Here is a 16,080-nt window from a genome sequence, read left to right as displayed (position 1 = left end):
TTTGTCTCTTTGTCTCCACTCTATATGATAAGTGCTATTAATGGTTGCAACACTTCATATGTCAAAGTCTTTCTTCCTAATGACTTGAAAATGTGGTTTATTTCCCCCTTTTTTGTATTATTTTTCTCATTTAGCATTCCACTCAAGTATAGATTTATGCCATGCTCTTTCATTATCTTACTGGTTGCAGCACTGGAGTGATTACATATGGTGCAGGGTATGAGCAAAGATGCGATCCCAGGGGCAGCAGCTGCTGATGCAAGCTGAAAATAGATCCAGCGTATGCTCAGCACTTTTCCCAGAGGTCTTTTATTTATTAGGAACAGTCTTGGTACAGGACAGTTGGACCCTTATTTAGCAAGATGACTTTTTGCCTTTCAAGAGCAGTGCGGTGACTTTGCTCTATTTACTGACTGCTGTGTAATTTTTTTTTTCCCCATCTCCTGTGGAAGCAGAGACTTTACCTAACATAAATTGTAATATAATCCTGATTTATAATGAAGTCAAGAAATGACAGGCTCCATTTGAAGTAATGGAACTTGACAGATCTAAGTTTTAAATTAAATAATCCTATTTGTAAGACAGCATTTGTACATGGTACACTGATTTAAAATGAACTTCAGTTCTTCTTCAACGAACCCTTTACCATTCTCTGTGTTTTACCTTCCATAGAGGCTTTTTGGGGGACAAAGTTCATTTGAAGAGAACAGTTTTTTGTTTGAAAATGTGTATGGAACAATGCATTGTTTTCTTTCCCAAAGTTCTTATAAATTGTTTCACAGAAGACAACTTTAATTGCAGAGGAAAAATTAATGTAGGTCACTTATTCAGGGCAAGCCACAGCTAACCTGCTTCAGTGGCCAGAAGAGACCAATTGCTGAGAAAGGAGAGAGGGAGGATGCTGGAGGGAAAATAGTGAGGAGGGCTGTGGCTCGACTCCTCCCCTCCCAGGAGCAGAGATTCATTCTTACAGTGATTTCTATGGAGGGAGAAGGTCACCTCCTCCTTGCAGGAAGAGGGGACACTTGCAGATGTTTCCTCCTGCCTCTGCTCCCCACTTTTCTCCATCCCTTGCTGTCGTACCAGTGCAGGCGAGGAGAGCCCCGGGGCACATAAATGGAAAGGTGGTCCTGCCATGGCTGCTGGAAGCTGGCACTAAGCACTGGAGTGGGGGCTGGTGGAACAAAAGGCTTGCAGAGGGAAAAAAGAGACCAGGGAGGGAGCGTGAGGTGCTGCAGAAACAATCAAAAAAGGCAGTGGGATAAAAACACCAGAAGTACAGTGTGTGATTTTTTCGGCTTAGATTGAGGGAAGCTGTTTTATAAAATGTCCCCTTCTCTTTTCTCTCACTCAGCACTGTTGGTTTGCCTTCCTTTCTAGCTGTATTTAGTTGCAGCTGCTCTCTCCAGCTAGTTTCCTTCATACCTTCATTTTTCTAGTTTCCTTCATAGCTGGCAGGGATGTGGCCCTTTCCCCAGGAGTCTGACAGGTGCTCCCACCCTGGACTGGCCTCCCATGCTCAGGCAGGAAGATCCCAGTGTGTGTGCTCAGATTGGTAACATGCTGTCCTTCCTGTGCCACCCTGCCACCACCACCCTTCTTTCCTGGGGAGACGTGGGAGGTGTCAGAGGGCAGGGTGGGCACTGGGGGAGAGCAGCCTCTCCTGCCCTGGGTCAATGAGAACCATCTGCCCGGGCTGGAGCTTCTGCACCGTGTCTGCCCTGCAGTGAGTGGTTTCAGGACCAAGCAGCTTCTTTCTCCTCTTGGTGGTGATCTCCAACAAACAGCAGACAGTGAAGAAGATGAGATGACTACTAAGGAGGGTGTTGTTGGGGCTGGAGCCCAGGCTGGGGGGCATAGTACAAGAGGACCCTGCTCCCATGTTCTGCTCTCTATGCGATTAAAAACTTCTTTCCCCGATGCTTCCAGGGAATTAATAATTTCTATTAATTAGAAACCAAGCCAAATCTCTCCAGCACACTTAAGAAAGAGCCGGATTCAAGTATCACTGAGGAATGGGCAGAAAAACAAGCTCACAAATCTGGTGCAGGCCAGTGGAAAAGATGAAGGCAAGGAGGATCCATGAAGCAAACACAGCATTAACATCATATGGTCCCTTGCTCCTCATCTAGGGACAAAATCAGCGAGACCCAAGAGTAAAAATCCACCAAGAGGTTTTAAAGTTGCTGCTGGTAGTTTGAACGCTGCCCATCTCCTTCCTCCAACAGACATGTGCATGGCTTTCTGTTCACTTGGAATTAATGGGATTATATACAGCGGGAAGAGGAGACAGGGTACACTGAATTCTGCCAATACAGAGCTTCAGCCTGTGCTGCTTGATCTTTAGAAAAATATAAGCAAAACAAAATAAAGTAGCAAGAAGCAATTGCAGGGTGCTTCAGTATGCACATAAACTGGCTTTCATTGCTCACAGCACACATAAATACACACTGGTGACTGAGGCAGCAGAGTAACACTTCACTGTTCTTTATTTTATCAGGCAGTGATAATTGTAGTTAATATTTTCTTAGTAGTGTCTCTGAGAGTTTATTTATGCTGTTAATAATCTGAGCAGCTGTAATGAAGCTGGCTGCCAGAGCTGTAGCCTTTTAGAATCACTCCAGTGTGGCAGTGATACGATGGTAATAGAAATCCAAGGAAAAAACAATCTTTTTGGAGCAGATGGGGCTAATTCAATCCCTTTCACACACATTCACGTTATTTAGTCTCTTTCTCACACTGGCATGCGTGGGTGCACGTGAGCATATGTAGTCACACACACACACACACACACACAAATAGCTGTGAAGTCCCACCTTCCACCCTCTGAGGAAGTCAAGCTGGAAATGCCATAATTTTTCTGTGTGACAAGTCTTTCTGAGGCTTCTAGGGTACATGGCATTTTCTACCCCTTGTTTGCTGGGTAGATCTTAAAAATATCATGTAAGAAGCAGAAAGGGGAAAGTAATTTCCTTGGGGACAGCCCAGAGCTGGGCACAAGGTCGTGGCTGCACTGGGATGCTGTTGCCCAACCTTCCCATCTTTCCCTGCCTTTGACCTCTTTACTGTGGGTCGCTCCTGCTAAGCCTGCACTCCTTCAGGGACTGAAAGAGCCATTTACCTTTTACTCATAGCAGACATGAAATCTCAGCAAGAAGGCAAATGCCTACAATTTTTTCTGGTGGGATTTACAGAGCCTAGTTAACCTTTTGGGCCACCAAGAGAAGAGGTGGCTGCTCCTCGTGGAGGATGGGAGGGAACCAACTTTGCCAGCTCAGCAGTGGCTGGTTCTCCTTGCAAACCTGCATTGCTGAGCTGAGCAGACGTCACTGATGAAATGTGAACGCCAAGCAGTGGAACAAAAGCCATCAGATCCGTAATCCTCAGATCTGTTGTAGCCATGCAAGAACAAAAACAAGGTGATGTCAGAAGAATTGCATGTCCAAATACTGGAAATTAAATGGCAAGGCAGGGGAGAAGGAAAACTGGAAAAAACAGCAGCATTTGGCAGGTTTTCTTTTAAAAAAAGGTGCTTGTAGGAAGCTGGGTCACTTTTACAGGGTTTCAGCCTAGCAGTTAATAGCTGTAATTGCTTGGTTACCTCATGAAGTGCAATAGTAAAGCCTTTTACATTCATTTCCATCCAGAGCCCAGCAAGAGCGTCTCTGGACTTAAAATGTTCTGGTATTTGCTGGGCAGCACTGTCTGCTGCCCCCGGTGTAAGGATGCCAGTGATTTTATCTGCTGTGCAATGCCAGCACACGGTGACAGGCAGTGCCAGAAGCATGGGTGTCACCATGGATGTCACCAGCCCCGAGGAAACAGCCATGAGCTGCTTGGGATGTCACCCAGCCCCATGGCCTCTCCTGCCTCTCCAGCAGCTCCTTTGTCTTCTGAGCTACTGCTCTTGCTCTGAGTGCAACCTTGTGGGTTTTTAAATCACATCTGACAGAGTCTGCTTCTTCCTCTCCTACACTGCATGGAGTACAATAGCAGGCCTTGTAGTGAGGTGCCTTGCTGTGAAGTGCTCCTTGTTTTTATAAAGTAATTACAGTGTATTTAACGCACTGAGTATTTAATACACTGTTACATAGTTCATGTGCATAAATCCATTCTGCCATGCCTGGGAAAGAGGAGTATTGGTGAATTTACAAGTCTTGGTAATTTTTCAGTGGTGTTGTGCTTACTTGTGTATCAATTACAGCTTCGGAAACTGAGCCACTCCTCTGAATTAGCAAATTTCTGCATGTATCTACATTTTCTGCCTATTATGGTATTTCCTAATGTAATTTGGAGGCTTCTAGGATTCTTTATTTATTCTAAAAGTTCTGAAACTGCTTTTGTTTTCCCTTTTTCTACCTACTTTGGCTCATGTTGTGCACTTAAACAGATCTTTCACAGACTCCTCTCACAATTTATATTCTGTGAAAGCTTTCCCACTCCTTCCTCACCCCCCCTTACTGCTAACACTTCCTCTTGTTTTTCTTTCTTTTTTAATCTTGGGGTCAGTTTAATTTTCCTTTTGCAAAAATGTGGGACTAATTTTAATTTTAAATTACAGTTGCACTTTAATTCTGATGATGCTTTTTGGTTAAAATCTGTTCATTTCTGCTCGTTTTTTCCCCACTGGTTTCAGTATGGCTTGCACAGGCACCCAGGGGAGGGAAGGCAGCATTTCTGCTGAGCCACCTTCTTGTGTCATCCTTCATTATTCTGTGCCAGGTTTCATAAGATGCACATTGCACTGGAAAACACAAAAGTATTTGAAACAGACAGGTATCACAGCAATGTTTCCCTTTGCTTTCTCTTCCAGTTCATGCCTGAGTGTTTAAACTGCTAATTAGTGCCACTGTTTTTTAAGTGTCCTTTGTTGGTTGAGTAATGTTGTGGCCATGTTGTCCCATTAGAGAGATGGTTCTTTGAAACATCCTCATCTCTAAATTTCTTTTTGACACCTTCACTCAGAGTCTCACCTTAGCAGCCCCAAAGTTCTTGTCCCAAAGCCTTTTCACCTAGGCTTGCCTGCAGGTACTCTCCTGGCCATAACTTGGAATTTTCTGTGTTCTTGTTATGCCATGGACAGCCTCTGACATCAACAACATACCCCAAGCCACAGAATTAGTTAGGAAAAAATAATAAAATCGTATTTGACTTCAAAACAGGTTACTGAGTGAGATTTTTAGATAAGGGCTCTGGCAGGTATCATCTGGCAGGTTTGCTTGCAGGGGTTTAAGAAGTTTCCCCCTCCAGTCCAAGAGCTGTTTTACCAAAGGTGTTGTGCTGCTGTGAGTGGCAGAGGGAGGTGCAGCACAGACCTGCCTCCCTGAGCTGCCCAGCTTCTCATGACTGAGTTTCTCTGGGGCCCAGAGGAGCAGCCATGCAGATAAATGTCCCATTTTGCTGTGAGTGGTAAAAGCTAGGGCTGCCCAATGGGTACATCTGGCAGTGACCAATGTTTATGGTAGATTGTGTGTCCCTGTGCATCACTTCTACAAAAGTGTGCTGCATCTTCCTGTCTGATAGCCTTTCAGTTTTTGAAGTGTATTCCTTGATCTTTGGTAAGATGCCTGCTGTTTCCTGCACTGAGATCTGTCTGCAGCAAAGTATTGAGGCTTATGTCTGTGATTTCTACCTTCCTTCTCAATAGATGGTGTATTTTCCAAAAGGTGGGGCAAATTCAACAAATTGCTTTTTCCTCAGAATTTTCAGAGATGCTGAAAACATGCAGGGATACTGTCACGATTTCCAAAATTAAATTCTTTGCTTTGATTTGAAACCAGTCTCACTTTTGAAAGGTTGAAAGAATTTCAGTTTGGCTTCACTAGCTCTGAGAGGAAATAAAACTAGAAGTTTCGGATTAAAATAAGCATTGCAGTTGGATCAGGGATTATTTTTACTTTTACTACGCTGTGAGGTTTTTTTAATTTCCTAGACATCTTCTGATTCTCTCTTCCCCTTCGGTTCCTCTGACATTATTGGTGCCAGACTTAAGGCCTGGGGTTTTTGAGAGTGCTTCAGAGCTGTGGCCACTGCCACAGTGAATTTAATTAGACAGAGCTGAGTGTGTGGTGCCTCAAGTCCTGCAGTGCAGCGCGGGTCACAGTGGTGGGTGCTGACCCAAGCCGTGCCATCTTTGCGCCTGGCAGTCAGTGCCGAGCCGCCTGTCGTGCCGTCAGCGCTGGCGCGGTTCTGGGGGCTCTGGGCAGGCTGGCCATCACTGCTGCCCGTCCTGTTGGGAGGGTCTGCCGTGGATGGCTCCTGCCTCCCGCCCTCACGCTGCGCCTTGGGATGCGCTGCGGGCGCTGGGGATACTGCTCTGTCCTTCCCGCCCCAGTGCCCTGGGAGGAGCCTCTTCCAAGTGCTCCGCTGCCCCTGGGTGTGTTCATTATGCCAGAGAGAGGAGGAGAAGTCACTTGGTTTCCCTCTACTCTCACACAGACAGTCAGGGCTTCTTGTGTAAAGTTGTTTTCTGACTAACAGCTGGGATTTCAGGGGGAAGGCTGAGGAAGGTACTTTTAGGGTTTTTTCTTCTGAAAGCACAAAATTAAAAGTTGGATAAACATTTCCAATGTGGCATCTTCTGTAAAAGTACCACTAAGGACAGTTAAGCATCTTCTTGGAAGCTCTCAGTCTGACAGCCTCGAGAGGCTGTTGTGGAGGATGCACTGGAAAGATACCAGGATGCCCCTTAGACCACTCAGGGTGTGGCTTTGCAGATGGCAGTTTTTCATTAAATTTTTTTAATTAATGCTTGGGAAATGGGCCTCCTAAAGAAAGGAGCTGTGTGTCCAGTTTCTCTGCTCCCCTTGTGCGTTCGTGCTCAGGGTGATGCGTGCTGATGGTGTGGAGAGCTTCCACCCCTGCAATGTGATGTGATGTGGCAGAGGCCACACTATCACTTGGACTTCAGGTTACTCTTCTGCACAAAATTTGTATGCATTTACCAGAGAATATTAAAATGGGGCTGGCAGGGTATCTACTTAATTTAAAAAATGTTTTTAGATTGAAAACAAAAGCGTCTCTTTGTTGGTCTTCTCCATCAGCAACTTGTACATTCCTTTGTTGTTTAAAAGCTTATATAAAATACAAATACTAGCATCTGATGCTTCTCACCCAAGTGGAATTTCTAAAGAGTGGTCACTTATTTTAGGAGCTCCACAGCCTTATGAGCAAATAAACAAGGGAAATACATCTGCAGCTGCTGGTGACAGAACACTTAAATGCTGTTAAATTAAAGAGGGGAAATGCAGTAAAATACTGGTGTGGCATTGCCTTACAAAAGTACTCTGCTGTTTATCATCTCTTCTGATTTTTCCCTGCCTCCTGCATGTTCCCACCTTATGTAAAAGGATCATGGTTTCAAAACAATTCCTGGCTGTGTGCATATATAGGAACAAACCATGATGTCTTAACACCATTGGTTTTGCATGTGACTGACCTGTTTGAGCCTAGTAATATACTTAAATCTTTCAGAGAGTTTTCCAAAACCAAATAAGCTCAAGCTAGGAAAAAGCCAGGCATCACCATCCCAGGTAAAAATAACTAAGTAAATAACTAGGAAGTCTCTTAATTCTTAATGGAATAACAGCTTTGGTGACTGATTTTGGTTATCAGATTACCCTCTGAAAATAACTTCTGTGCTATACTTGCAATTGGCTGTAAAAGAAAAAGAATACACTGTGTGCTAATTTTAGCAAATAAGATTAGAGTTAATATTTAATCCCAGAGACCTTCTTCAGGCTGTGGAAAAAAAATAGCAGCAGTTAACTGTCACTAATCTTATCTCCTATTTTTCTGGCATGTGTTTGATTATATAACTTGTAGTCCTGGGAACCCGCTGGCTGAGTGAAAAGTTGGTTTGTTGGCTACATGCTTGAGCATATTAGGCAATGTCAGGGCTGAGGTGGATTAAAAAGCTCTACAGATACCTTTGGACTGCACTAGCAGTGCTGAAAGGACAGTAAAACAGGTACCACAGTAAACTTACTTTGAAACAATATGTGAATAACTGATTCATTTGGAGTTCTGCAAGAAACTGTTACATTTCTGCTATTTTTATATCCAGTTATTTTAAATAATACCTAGTTTGAGATTTGATATTTAACATGTGAGGTTTGATTCAATCTTCCTTTCTTCCTTCCCCACAAAATGGCTTATTTGAATCGATGATTGGATATTAGAGATGAGGGGTTTCTAACTGTTCTTAGGTGCCTGATGATGAATTTAACCTGAAAATCAAAATACTAAAAATATAAACCATTAACCTAAAAACAGCTTGCCTGCTTCCCAACAAACCTATCAGTGCTCCTATTGAGTTTTAACAAGTCTCCTCAAATGTTTAAAGATAATAACATGCCCCTGCGCTGCTCTGTCAGGACTTGTGCATTCTCAGTGGGTCTGAAGGTCTCACCACCTAAATTACCCCCAATTCAGTTGGATTTAGCAGCTAATGTTCTGCAGATTTCACTGTATCCCTGGAGGGGAGGAGAGGGCTCTGCCCTCTCAACGCCACCACCAATGAGCTTGTTCTTTGCATGTGCCCCAGGTATGCTTTATTTGGAAAGGAACAATTGCATGTGCCTTTGCTGTTGAACTTTATTGCTCTTTTCTAGCAGATCATTGGCACTGTGCCCTCATTAACACAGAAATCAGCCCTGGAAAAATCTACTAAATTAAAGCCCAGCTCTCCAGAACAAGGTTGCGCTATGTTAGTTTTCCTTTGCAGTACTCATACATAAAGTATCCATCATCTTCCTGGAAGGCCTTCCAAGATTGCTCTGAATTGACTGTTAGGTTAAGAGTTGGGAAGAACTCGCTACATTTTAATTCCTTTTCGCTGCAAATGCCAATAGCGCCCCATAGCAAACGAGACAGTTCTTCTCTGTTCTTGATGTTAGTTTGCATCAGATTACTGTAAACATTCCCTTGCTCCGTTTTCGATACTGCCTTGCCAAGTTTTACATTCCTACATGTTTACAGTGATCTTTCCTTGCCCTTAATCACTTTTCCCCTCTTTAAATTGAAGTCAGACTTTGCTGGCATTTCGCAGGGGTTGACCTTCCCCGCTCCAGATGCAGCTTTTCATACAGATGCCATTCCGAGCGGGGTTACCAGACATCCATGTTTCCTTTGGAAGTAACCATCCCTCCCACCCCCCATAAGAAATACTGTCTGTGCAGAACTGGAGGATTTTGTCTATTTGTCTGGGATTTTGAGACATCTGGAAGTCTGGGCAGCCCGCTAATGAGCGTGCACTGATGAACTCTGCGGCGCTCAGCGATTCCGGCCCATCCGCAGAAATGTCAGTGCTCTGTGTGTGCTCCGAGGCCACGTCCTGTGTGCTCAGTACAGCACAGAGACCTCCATGGCATGTCTGATCAGCCCTCGTGGGGGACACGGCTACAGCGGGGAGCCAGAGCGAGTTCACCCCAGTGCTGCGTCTCCCACGGTGCCTGTGTGTGTACAGCTACGTTTAAAATAGAATTCCTGACCTAGAAGTCCCTTATAAAAAGATGGTGTTCCCAATGTGGAAGTGAGCTAACCCTCCTCCTAATTTTAGAATAGTACGGGCCCAGAACTAGAAGAATGCTTTGCTAAAAATTGCTCTATTTGTAATGCTGCCTCCTTTACTAGCATTTATTGCTGACTGTCTTCTCAGTTTCTTATTCTCCCATCTGACAGTGATCAATATTCTTTTCCTTGAATTAGCCAGTTTTTCGTTAATGACCAACAAAAAAGGGAAAGCAGGGAGTCTAACAACAATACAACTGTTCCTCCAAAAGGAAAAAGCATTGCCCGGAATGCATCAAGGAAATATAATGAGAGATGATGGAGGAAAATAAGGGAAATATTTCCTCACAAGGAGGTTTTAAGTAGAGTCTGGCAATGATCTCCCAAAGGAAGTAGTGGAAGTCTGGTCACTTAAATCAATTAGGACTAACCAGAGCATCACACTCCCCATGACTCTGTAAGGAGAAAAGCAATGTCAAACTGAACTAAAATAGACTTTCCGTGCTTATTTTCTGCAGGGCTGTTGTCTGTGTTTTGCTGGCAAATTCAATATGGCTAATGCTGATTAACATCTCTTGGTGGTGATCATATCATTGCATTGTTTCCAGCCTGTTCCCCAATAGCACGCACTCACAAGGACATGGCCACACAAAACACATCCCCCAGCTCAGCTGGCTCGGTCTGAAAGACAAGAGGCAGATAAAGGGCAGGAGAAGTTGTTTTCTCTCACCTTAACAGTGGTCAGGCTTGTTATCACCACAGTGCTGGATTGATGCAGACCTCCCTACTGCACACTGAGCACAGTGTACCTGCAGCAGCATAGCTGAGCCAGGAGCTGCATGTAGACTTGGTCTCTTGGATTGCTGTAGAGCAAGGAGGTGTGCCAGGTACCTTAGGTACCCACGTCCTCTGTGCACTGGATGGGTTTTAATGCATACAAGACCAACTGGGGACAGAAGCAAGACAAATAAAGTGCTTTATCCTTACTCTTGATGGGCTGTTTGGCATGCTCTAAGTATACAGAAGTCATTTCATGCCCTGCTTTGAAATGCAAGGGAAAGAAATCAAGCCTCCAAGAAGCTGGGATCATTGCTTTTCTCTCTGTGTGAGCACTGTTGTTTTTTATGTATGCTTTACCTTTTCTCTGCCTGGTTTTCTGGTAGCCAGTCAATTTCATTTAAACAATAGAAATGGGTAGACATTGGAATAAGGTAAAGGATTGAAAAGCAGGGAAGTAGTAACTTGGCATATGAGCTTGGACCGCGTGTCCAGTGGAGGTTCCCACAAACGGATCTGCCTGCTTAAACATTAATTTACACAGAAAATAAGGTTTAAAAGCAAACAACTCTCGGGCATCTTATTTTCAATAGAGGAAAAAAAAACCCTGGGGATTGTTGCTGGCATGGGTTTTTACCCATCCAACAAAGGTCTCTCACATGTAAATGAAGACTGTTGTAGAAGAGAAATTATCTCTTTCCTTCTGCAAATGTAGATCAACTTGTTTTCACTAACTTTTTTCACTGGGATGCATCAGTCAGATCAAATAATTTTAAAAGACTGTCCTTATCTCTTGCTAGAGAAATGCCTGTGTGGTGCTAGTACATGCAGCTTCAAAGCCTTTTCTTTCCCAACGTGCAGTGTTCACAGTCACGCTCCAGTGGCTCGATTCCAGCCTTCCTGCCAGAATGCATCAGATGCAAGCAGTCCCAAAACTGGTGGGGCCGAGCAGGGAACCTGCCACCGGAGCCGAATCAATATTTAGACAGCTTCAGGCGGCAGAGCTTGCGCCGGCTTTCACACTTGGCAGCAAGCTCTGCACCCGTTTGTTTCCAAAGTTATTGTTTGTGCAGTTTCAAGAATTGGCACTAGAGAGATTTCTGCCTGAGGGCAATGACAAGTGCCGGGTGCTTGAAAAGAAACTTTCCCCTTTTGGATCTGAAGATTGTGAGAGTGAAGGTTGTGTCACTGGGTAATATCTCAAAGGAAGTCAAGGCACTCATTTGCTCAGAGTTTTCATCATCCTTCACATGAGGCATCTGCTGGGCACCATGGGGAGCCCACGGCACAGCCTCATGCTCTGCTTCCGACTCTCTAACAGCTCTAACAGCTGCCTTGCTGCTGTTTGTTATCCTGGTGATTTACCTGGAGCAAAAGCCTGTGTCAGCGTGGGAGACAGCCTTGCTGTGGGGTTGGATGAGTCAGCCCCAGGCTGTGCAAGCAGCAGGCAGGCAGGTGAAACCCTGGCCCAGCACGGAAAATTATTTTAATTTGCTTTCCAGCCATTCCACCTAGTGGCCAAGTGCCACCACTGCCAGGAGAGCTGTATTTGTGCTCCAGAGTCCCTGCAGACCCACGCTGCTGCCGAGCTTACAAGATATGCAGCAATATGTAAGCCCCACACTGAAGATCTTACCATCAGCCTGCAAGTAGCTCATTAAGTTCCCGAGCAATTTTGTTAATCATGCTGCATAGATAAAATGCAGATAGGTCTTTAGTGAGCTGATAATCTAACAAATAGGCAGAAAGTGTAACACTGATAAAGCAGAGATTGGTTTAATAGCCAGCTGTAAATCTTAGCAATTCTGTACCAGAGGCATATTGTAAAATAGGAATGTGCAAGTGTGTAAGTGCGTGCATGAAAATGCACTGCTTCTTAAAATAGCAGATAGAGCAGTAATACTATGGATGGAATAGCTACTGGGAGCAATTTTAGAGGTGTTAGAAAATATTTTTCTTCCCTTCAAAATATGCACCACTTGTGGTGTCTTTATAATCTGCCATCATAAATACAGATCCGTGAGTAACAAAGGCTTGTTTCTGGAAGTCAGGATTTTCTATAAAAATCTCTGAACTCTACCACTAGTCCTGAGGCAGTATAGGGCTTTATAGGCTTTTAATTGAGATGAACCAAATTATTCACTCAGATACACTCTAGTCAGGAACTAGACCTTCACAAATTCCTGGCCTGATGGCTTACCAGCCTTTTGAGCAGCTTCTTTGCTCAGTGGCATTAATTCAGCTGGAAGAATAGTAAGAAGCAACTCACCTTCAGGGTATCCCATACCATCCCAAATATACCCTTCTGTGAAGCTGGGAAATGGAAGTTCCAATCCTCACAGCCTGGGGAAGGAATGTGGTCTCCTACTTTCTAGGTTCCCCTTCTGTCTTTAGGCCATTTTGCAAAAAAAGGAGACATCAATGCTTCCTCTTCTTGTTTGTTTTGGATGAAGAAACTGAGCTGGGGGTGCCTGCCAGAGACATCTGCATCCAGAAGGAGGTTGCAGGTTGTGCATCCCAGCCTCACACAGACATGCAAGTGTTGGCTGAATCCCATCTAGAGACCTTTGCCTGGTGTGCAAAGCACAGGGAACTCAGATAAATGAGTGCTACTTGCAAGGGAGGCAAGAAGGTGTCTCAGTGAATTGAGACTGAAGGGACTTGCCAGAGTCACGTAGTAGGTGGTTGGTGCAATGGGAAACTGAGTTGTGGTGTTCTCAACTTGTGGCTAAACCACTGAATTTTGTTGAGCAGAAGCCTTAATCAGTGATGGTGAGTTGTGGCCTCTTGCTGCTTCATGAAAAATAATTTTTCCAGTCCCTTTGCTTCATACCCGTTGGGAGAAAAAAAATTAACAGAAGTTAGTGGCAGTCAAAGTATTTCTGTCAAAAATAGACAATATCTGTAGTTTACTATGTGGCTTGGCAACTTATTTGATAGCTGTATGTAAAGATGCAACTGTAAAAATTAGAGGAGGCGGGAAGTGTGTATTTTTTAATATGTGGTATGTTAATGTAATACATAGGTGTTATGGAAAGAAAACAAGATGAGTAGCCGTGCATAAGTCAGACTTAGAGCAGTTGACTGGAGATCACTCTCCTGGAAACAGTTTTTACTCTTTCTATAAAGAAAATGATGGGAAATTAAGTACTGAGATGGGACTCAGAATAATTTCTGTTATTTGAACTATAAATATTAATTTCTTTTCTGTTAGCTGTACCTCATGCTCACTAAAATCGGGAACACTATGAGGAGAATAATCTCTATGGGATGGAGGAAAGTTATGTGGTCTGTACTTACCTGTCATATACTCAGCAATGACTTGCAAACAAACTGAGAAGAAAAAAAGGAAACTGGTTGCTTTTGAAAGAGGCAGAAAAGATGCTTTCTGTTGAATTTTGCTGTAATACTAAGTGTTTCCTTCCAAAAACACTTTCTGGATTTAAGTGGTGTCTTAAGCTTGAAACCACTGTTTGTTGGACCTTCCATGAAAGCACAAGAATCAAAATTGAATTGGTGCTTTCATGGTTGGGTGTTGTAGCACAGTTCAAATGAAATCCATGTAAGACTCAGCAGTGTCCAGGCTGGTTTTGACAGTCTTTTATTAGGGCAGAGAATTAGTTCATAGGTCTTCAAGATACTTGGGAGAAATAGTGCTCAGTTAACCTGTACAGTGATGCACAGGAGCAACACAAAGGGAGCAGTGCTGGTTTCTGGATGTAGCATCATTGCAGGTGTGACAGAAGAACAGCCGTGCTGAGCAGTATTTATTTCTGAGTGCTAGATCTGTTTGTTTATGTAACCACATGACGAAGGACCTGGGATGATTCAGGAGCTGATGGTAACACTGTCAACTTCCCTCTCTCTTTTCACAGGTCACTGTCAGGGGGTTTGGTCCATTGTTGCAGTTCGCCTACACTGCTAAGCTGTTACTCAGCAGAGAAAACATCCAGGAGGTCATCCACTGCGCTGAGTTCCTGCGCATGCACAACCTGGAGGACTCCTGCTTCAGCTTCCTGCAGACACAGCTGCTGAACAACGAAGATGGCCTGTTCCTGTGCAAAAAAGACACCACCTGTCAGCGCATGCACGATGAGGAGAACTCTGATGGAGATGAGGAGGAGACCATGGAATCGGAGACGTCAAAAATATCTTGCCCAAGGGAGAGGATGCACCAAGAACCCTTCAGTTTTGAAACCACTGTTGCTGGAGCGGACAAAGGCGAAGGGATGCTGCCTGACTCTGACATGCTGAGAGATAGCAAGGACAATTTGGATAAAGATGCAGTAACACGGTACCCCAGATACAAGAAATACCAGCTTGCTTGTACCAAGAATGTCTACAACACATCACACATCAGTACCTCAGGTTTTGCAAGCACATTCAGTGAAGAGAGCTCTGGAAATGGCCTCAAATCAGGACTTGCTATGGGGCAGATAAAAAGTGAGCCTCAGAATGAGGAGAACGATGAAGAAAGCATCACACTTTGCCTGTCTGGAGATGAACCTGACATCAGGGATAAAGAAGGGGATGTTGAAATGGACAGGAAACAGCCAAGCCTCACTTGTGTCGACAGGCCAAAAAGTGGGTCTTCTCCTTCTTGCTTGCGGTCTTTCTTCAACAGAACAAAAAGCATAGATTTGGTTGGCTTCCCCAGCACTTCCCAACAGCACTTTGGCAGGAGTCCAGCATGCCCTTTTGAAAAAGGGACAACTCAGGGTGACCACAAAACTGACTACGTCCCTTTCACAGGGAACTATGGACAGTCCCATGCCATGCAGAAGGATGCTTCCAGCTTCACTGTGGGATCACCACTCAGGGGGCCCGGCTTTGAAACTCTCTGTAAGCAAGAAGGGGAACTGGACAGGAGGAGTGTTATATTCTCTTCAAACGCTTGTGACCAAGTAAACACTTCGGTGCATTCGTATTCTGGTGTGAGCAGCTTGGACAAAGACCTCACTGAGGCTGTGCCAAAGGGTCTGTGGGCTGGCGGTAGCCAGTCCCTCCCCAGCTCCCAGACCTACTCGCACAGCGGGCTGACAGCTGATCACTTGCCGGGAAGGATGCGGCCGAACACCAGCTGTCCGGTGCCAATTAAAGTTTGCCCTCGCTCTCCTCCTCTGGAAACCAGAACCAGGACCTCCAGCTCGTGCTCCTCCTACTCGTACGCAGAGGACGGCAGCGGCGGCTCCCCGTGCAGCCTGCGCCTGTGCGAGCTCTCCTCCTCCCCCTGCTCCCAAGGGCCCCGCTTCCTGGCGCCCGAGCACCAGGAGCCCGGCGGGGTGGGCGACGGACTCTACACCCCGGTCCGAGCCCAGATCAAATGTGAGCCATCCTATGGAACAAACTCCAGCGATGAGTCTGGGTCATTCTCAGAAGCAGACAGTGAATCATGTCCTGTGCAAGACAGAGGGCATGAGGTAGGGATTTAAGATAAGTACAAATATCACCGTTGTTATAACCCAATTAATCGCTCCTTGGTTCTCTCAAATGATTTTGCACTCCCCCGGCACTTTCTATATTTATAGAGGCAAAGAGTAACTTCTGGTTATTCCCTCATCAGCTGAGTGCACATGATTGACTTCACATTAATGTGCTTGACCTCTGAGGTGTTCGGCACTTGTAAAAATTTGGGTATGGGAAAACAGCAAACTGCTGAATGATGAGAGTGCATTGATGTGCTTAGGAGCCTGCCAGCAGTGTCCTGTCTTCCTCCCTCCCCCACACGCTTCCATGGCACAGAGTTCTTCATTCCTAATTTGCTGAGGCATTTTCAGCTCCACTAGGTATTAC

General features: G+C 44.8%; 1 protein-coding gene across 5 annotated transcripts in view; it reads left to right on the top strand.

Annotated features, from left to right (window-relative positions):
- BACH2 (BTB domain and CNC homolog 2) overlaps positions 1-16,080 on the top strand; it is a 184,092-nt gene that overhangs the window by 148,944 nt on the left and 19,068 nt on the right. For all 5 annotated transcript variants that reach the window (XM_079297488.1, XM_079297491.1, XM_079297489.1 and 2 more), the window contains one exon: positions 14,163-15,707. In XM_079297488.1, coding sequence (XP_079153614.1) covers positions 14,163-15,707 — 1,545 coding nt within the window. The remainder of the gene's footprint in view (positions 1-14,162; positions 15,708-16,080) is intronic.

This window comes from Erithacus rubecula, assembly GCF_903797595.1.
Source record: "Erithacus rubecula genome assembly, chromosome: 2".
Classification (NCBI taxonomy): Eukaryota; Metazoa; Chordata; class Aves; order Passeriformes; family Muscicapidae; genus Erithacus; species Erithacus rubecula.
This window is presented reverse-complemented; position numbering and strand designations above follow the sequence as displayed.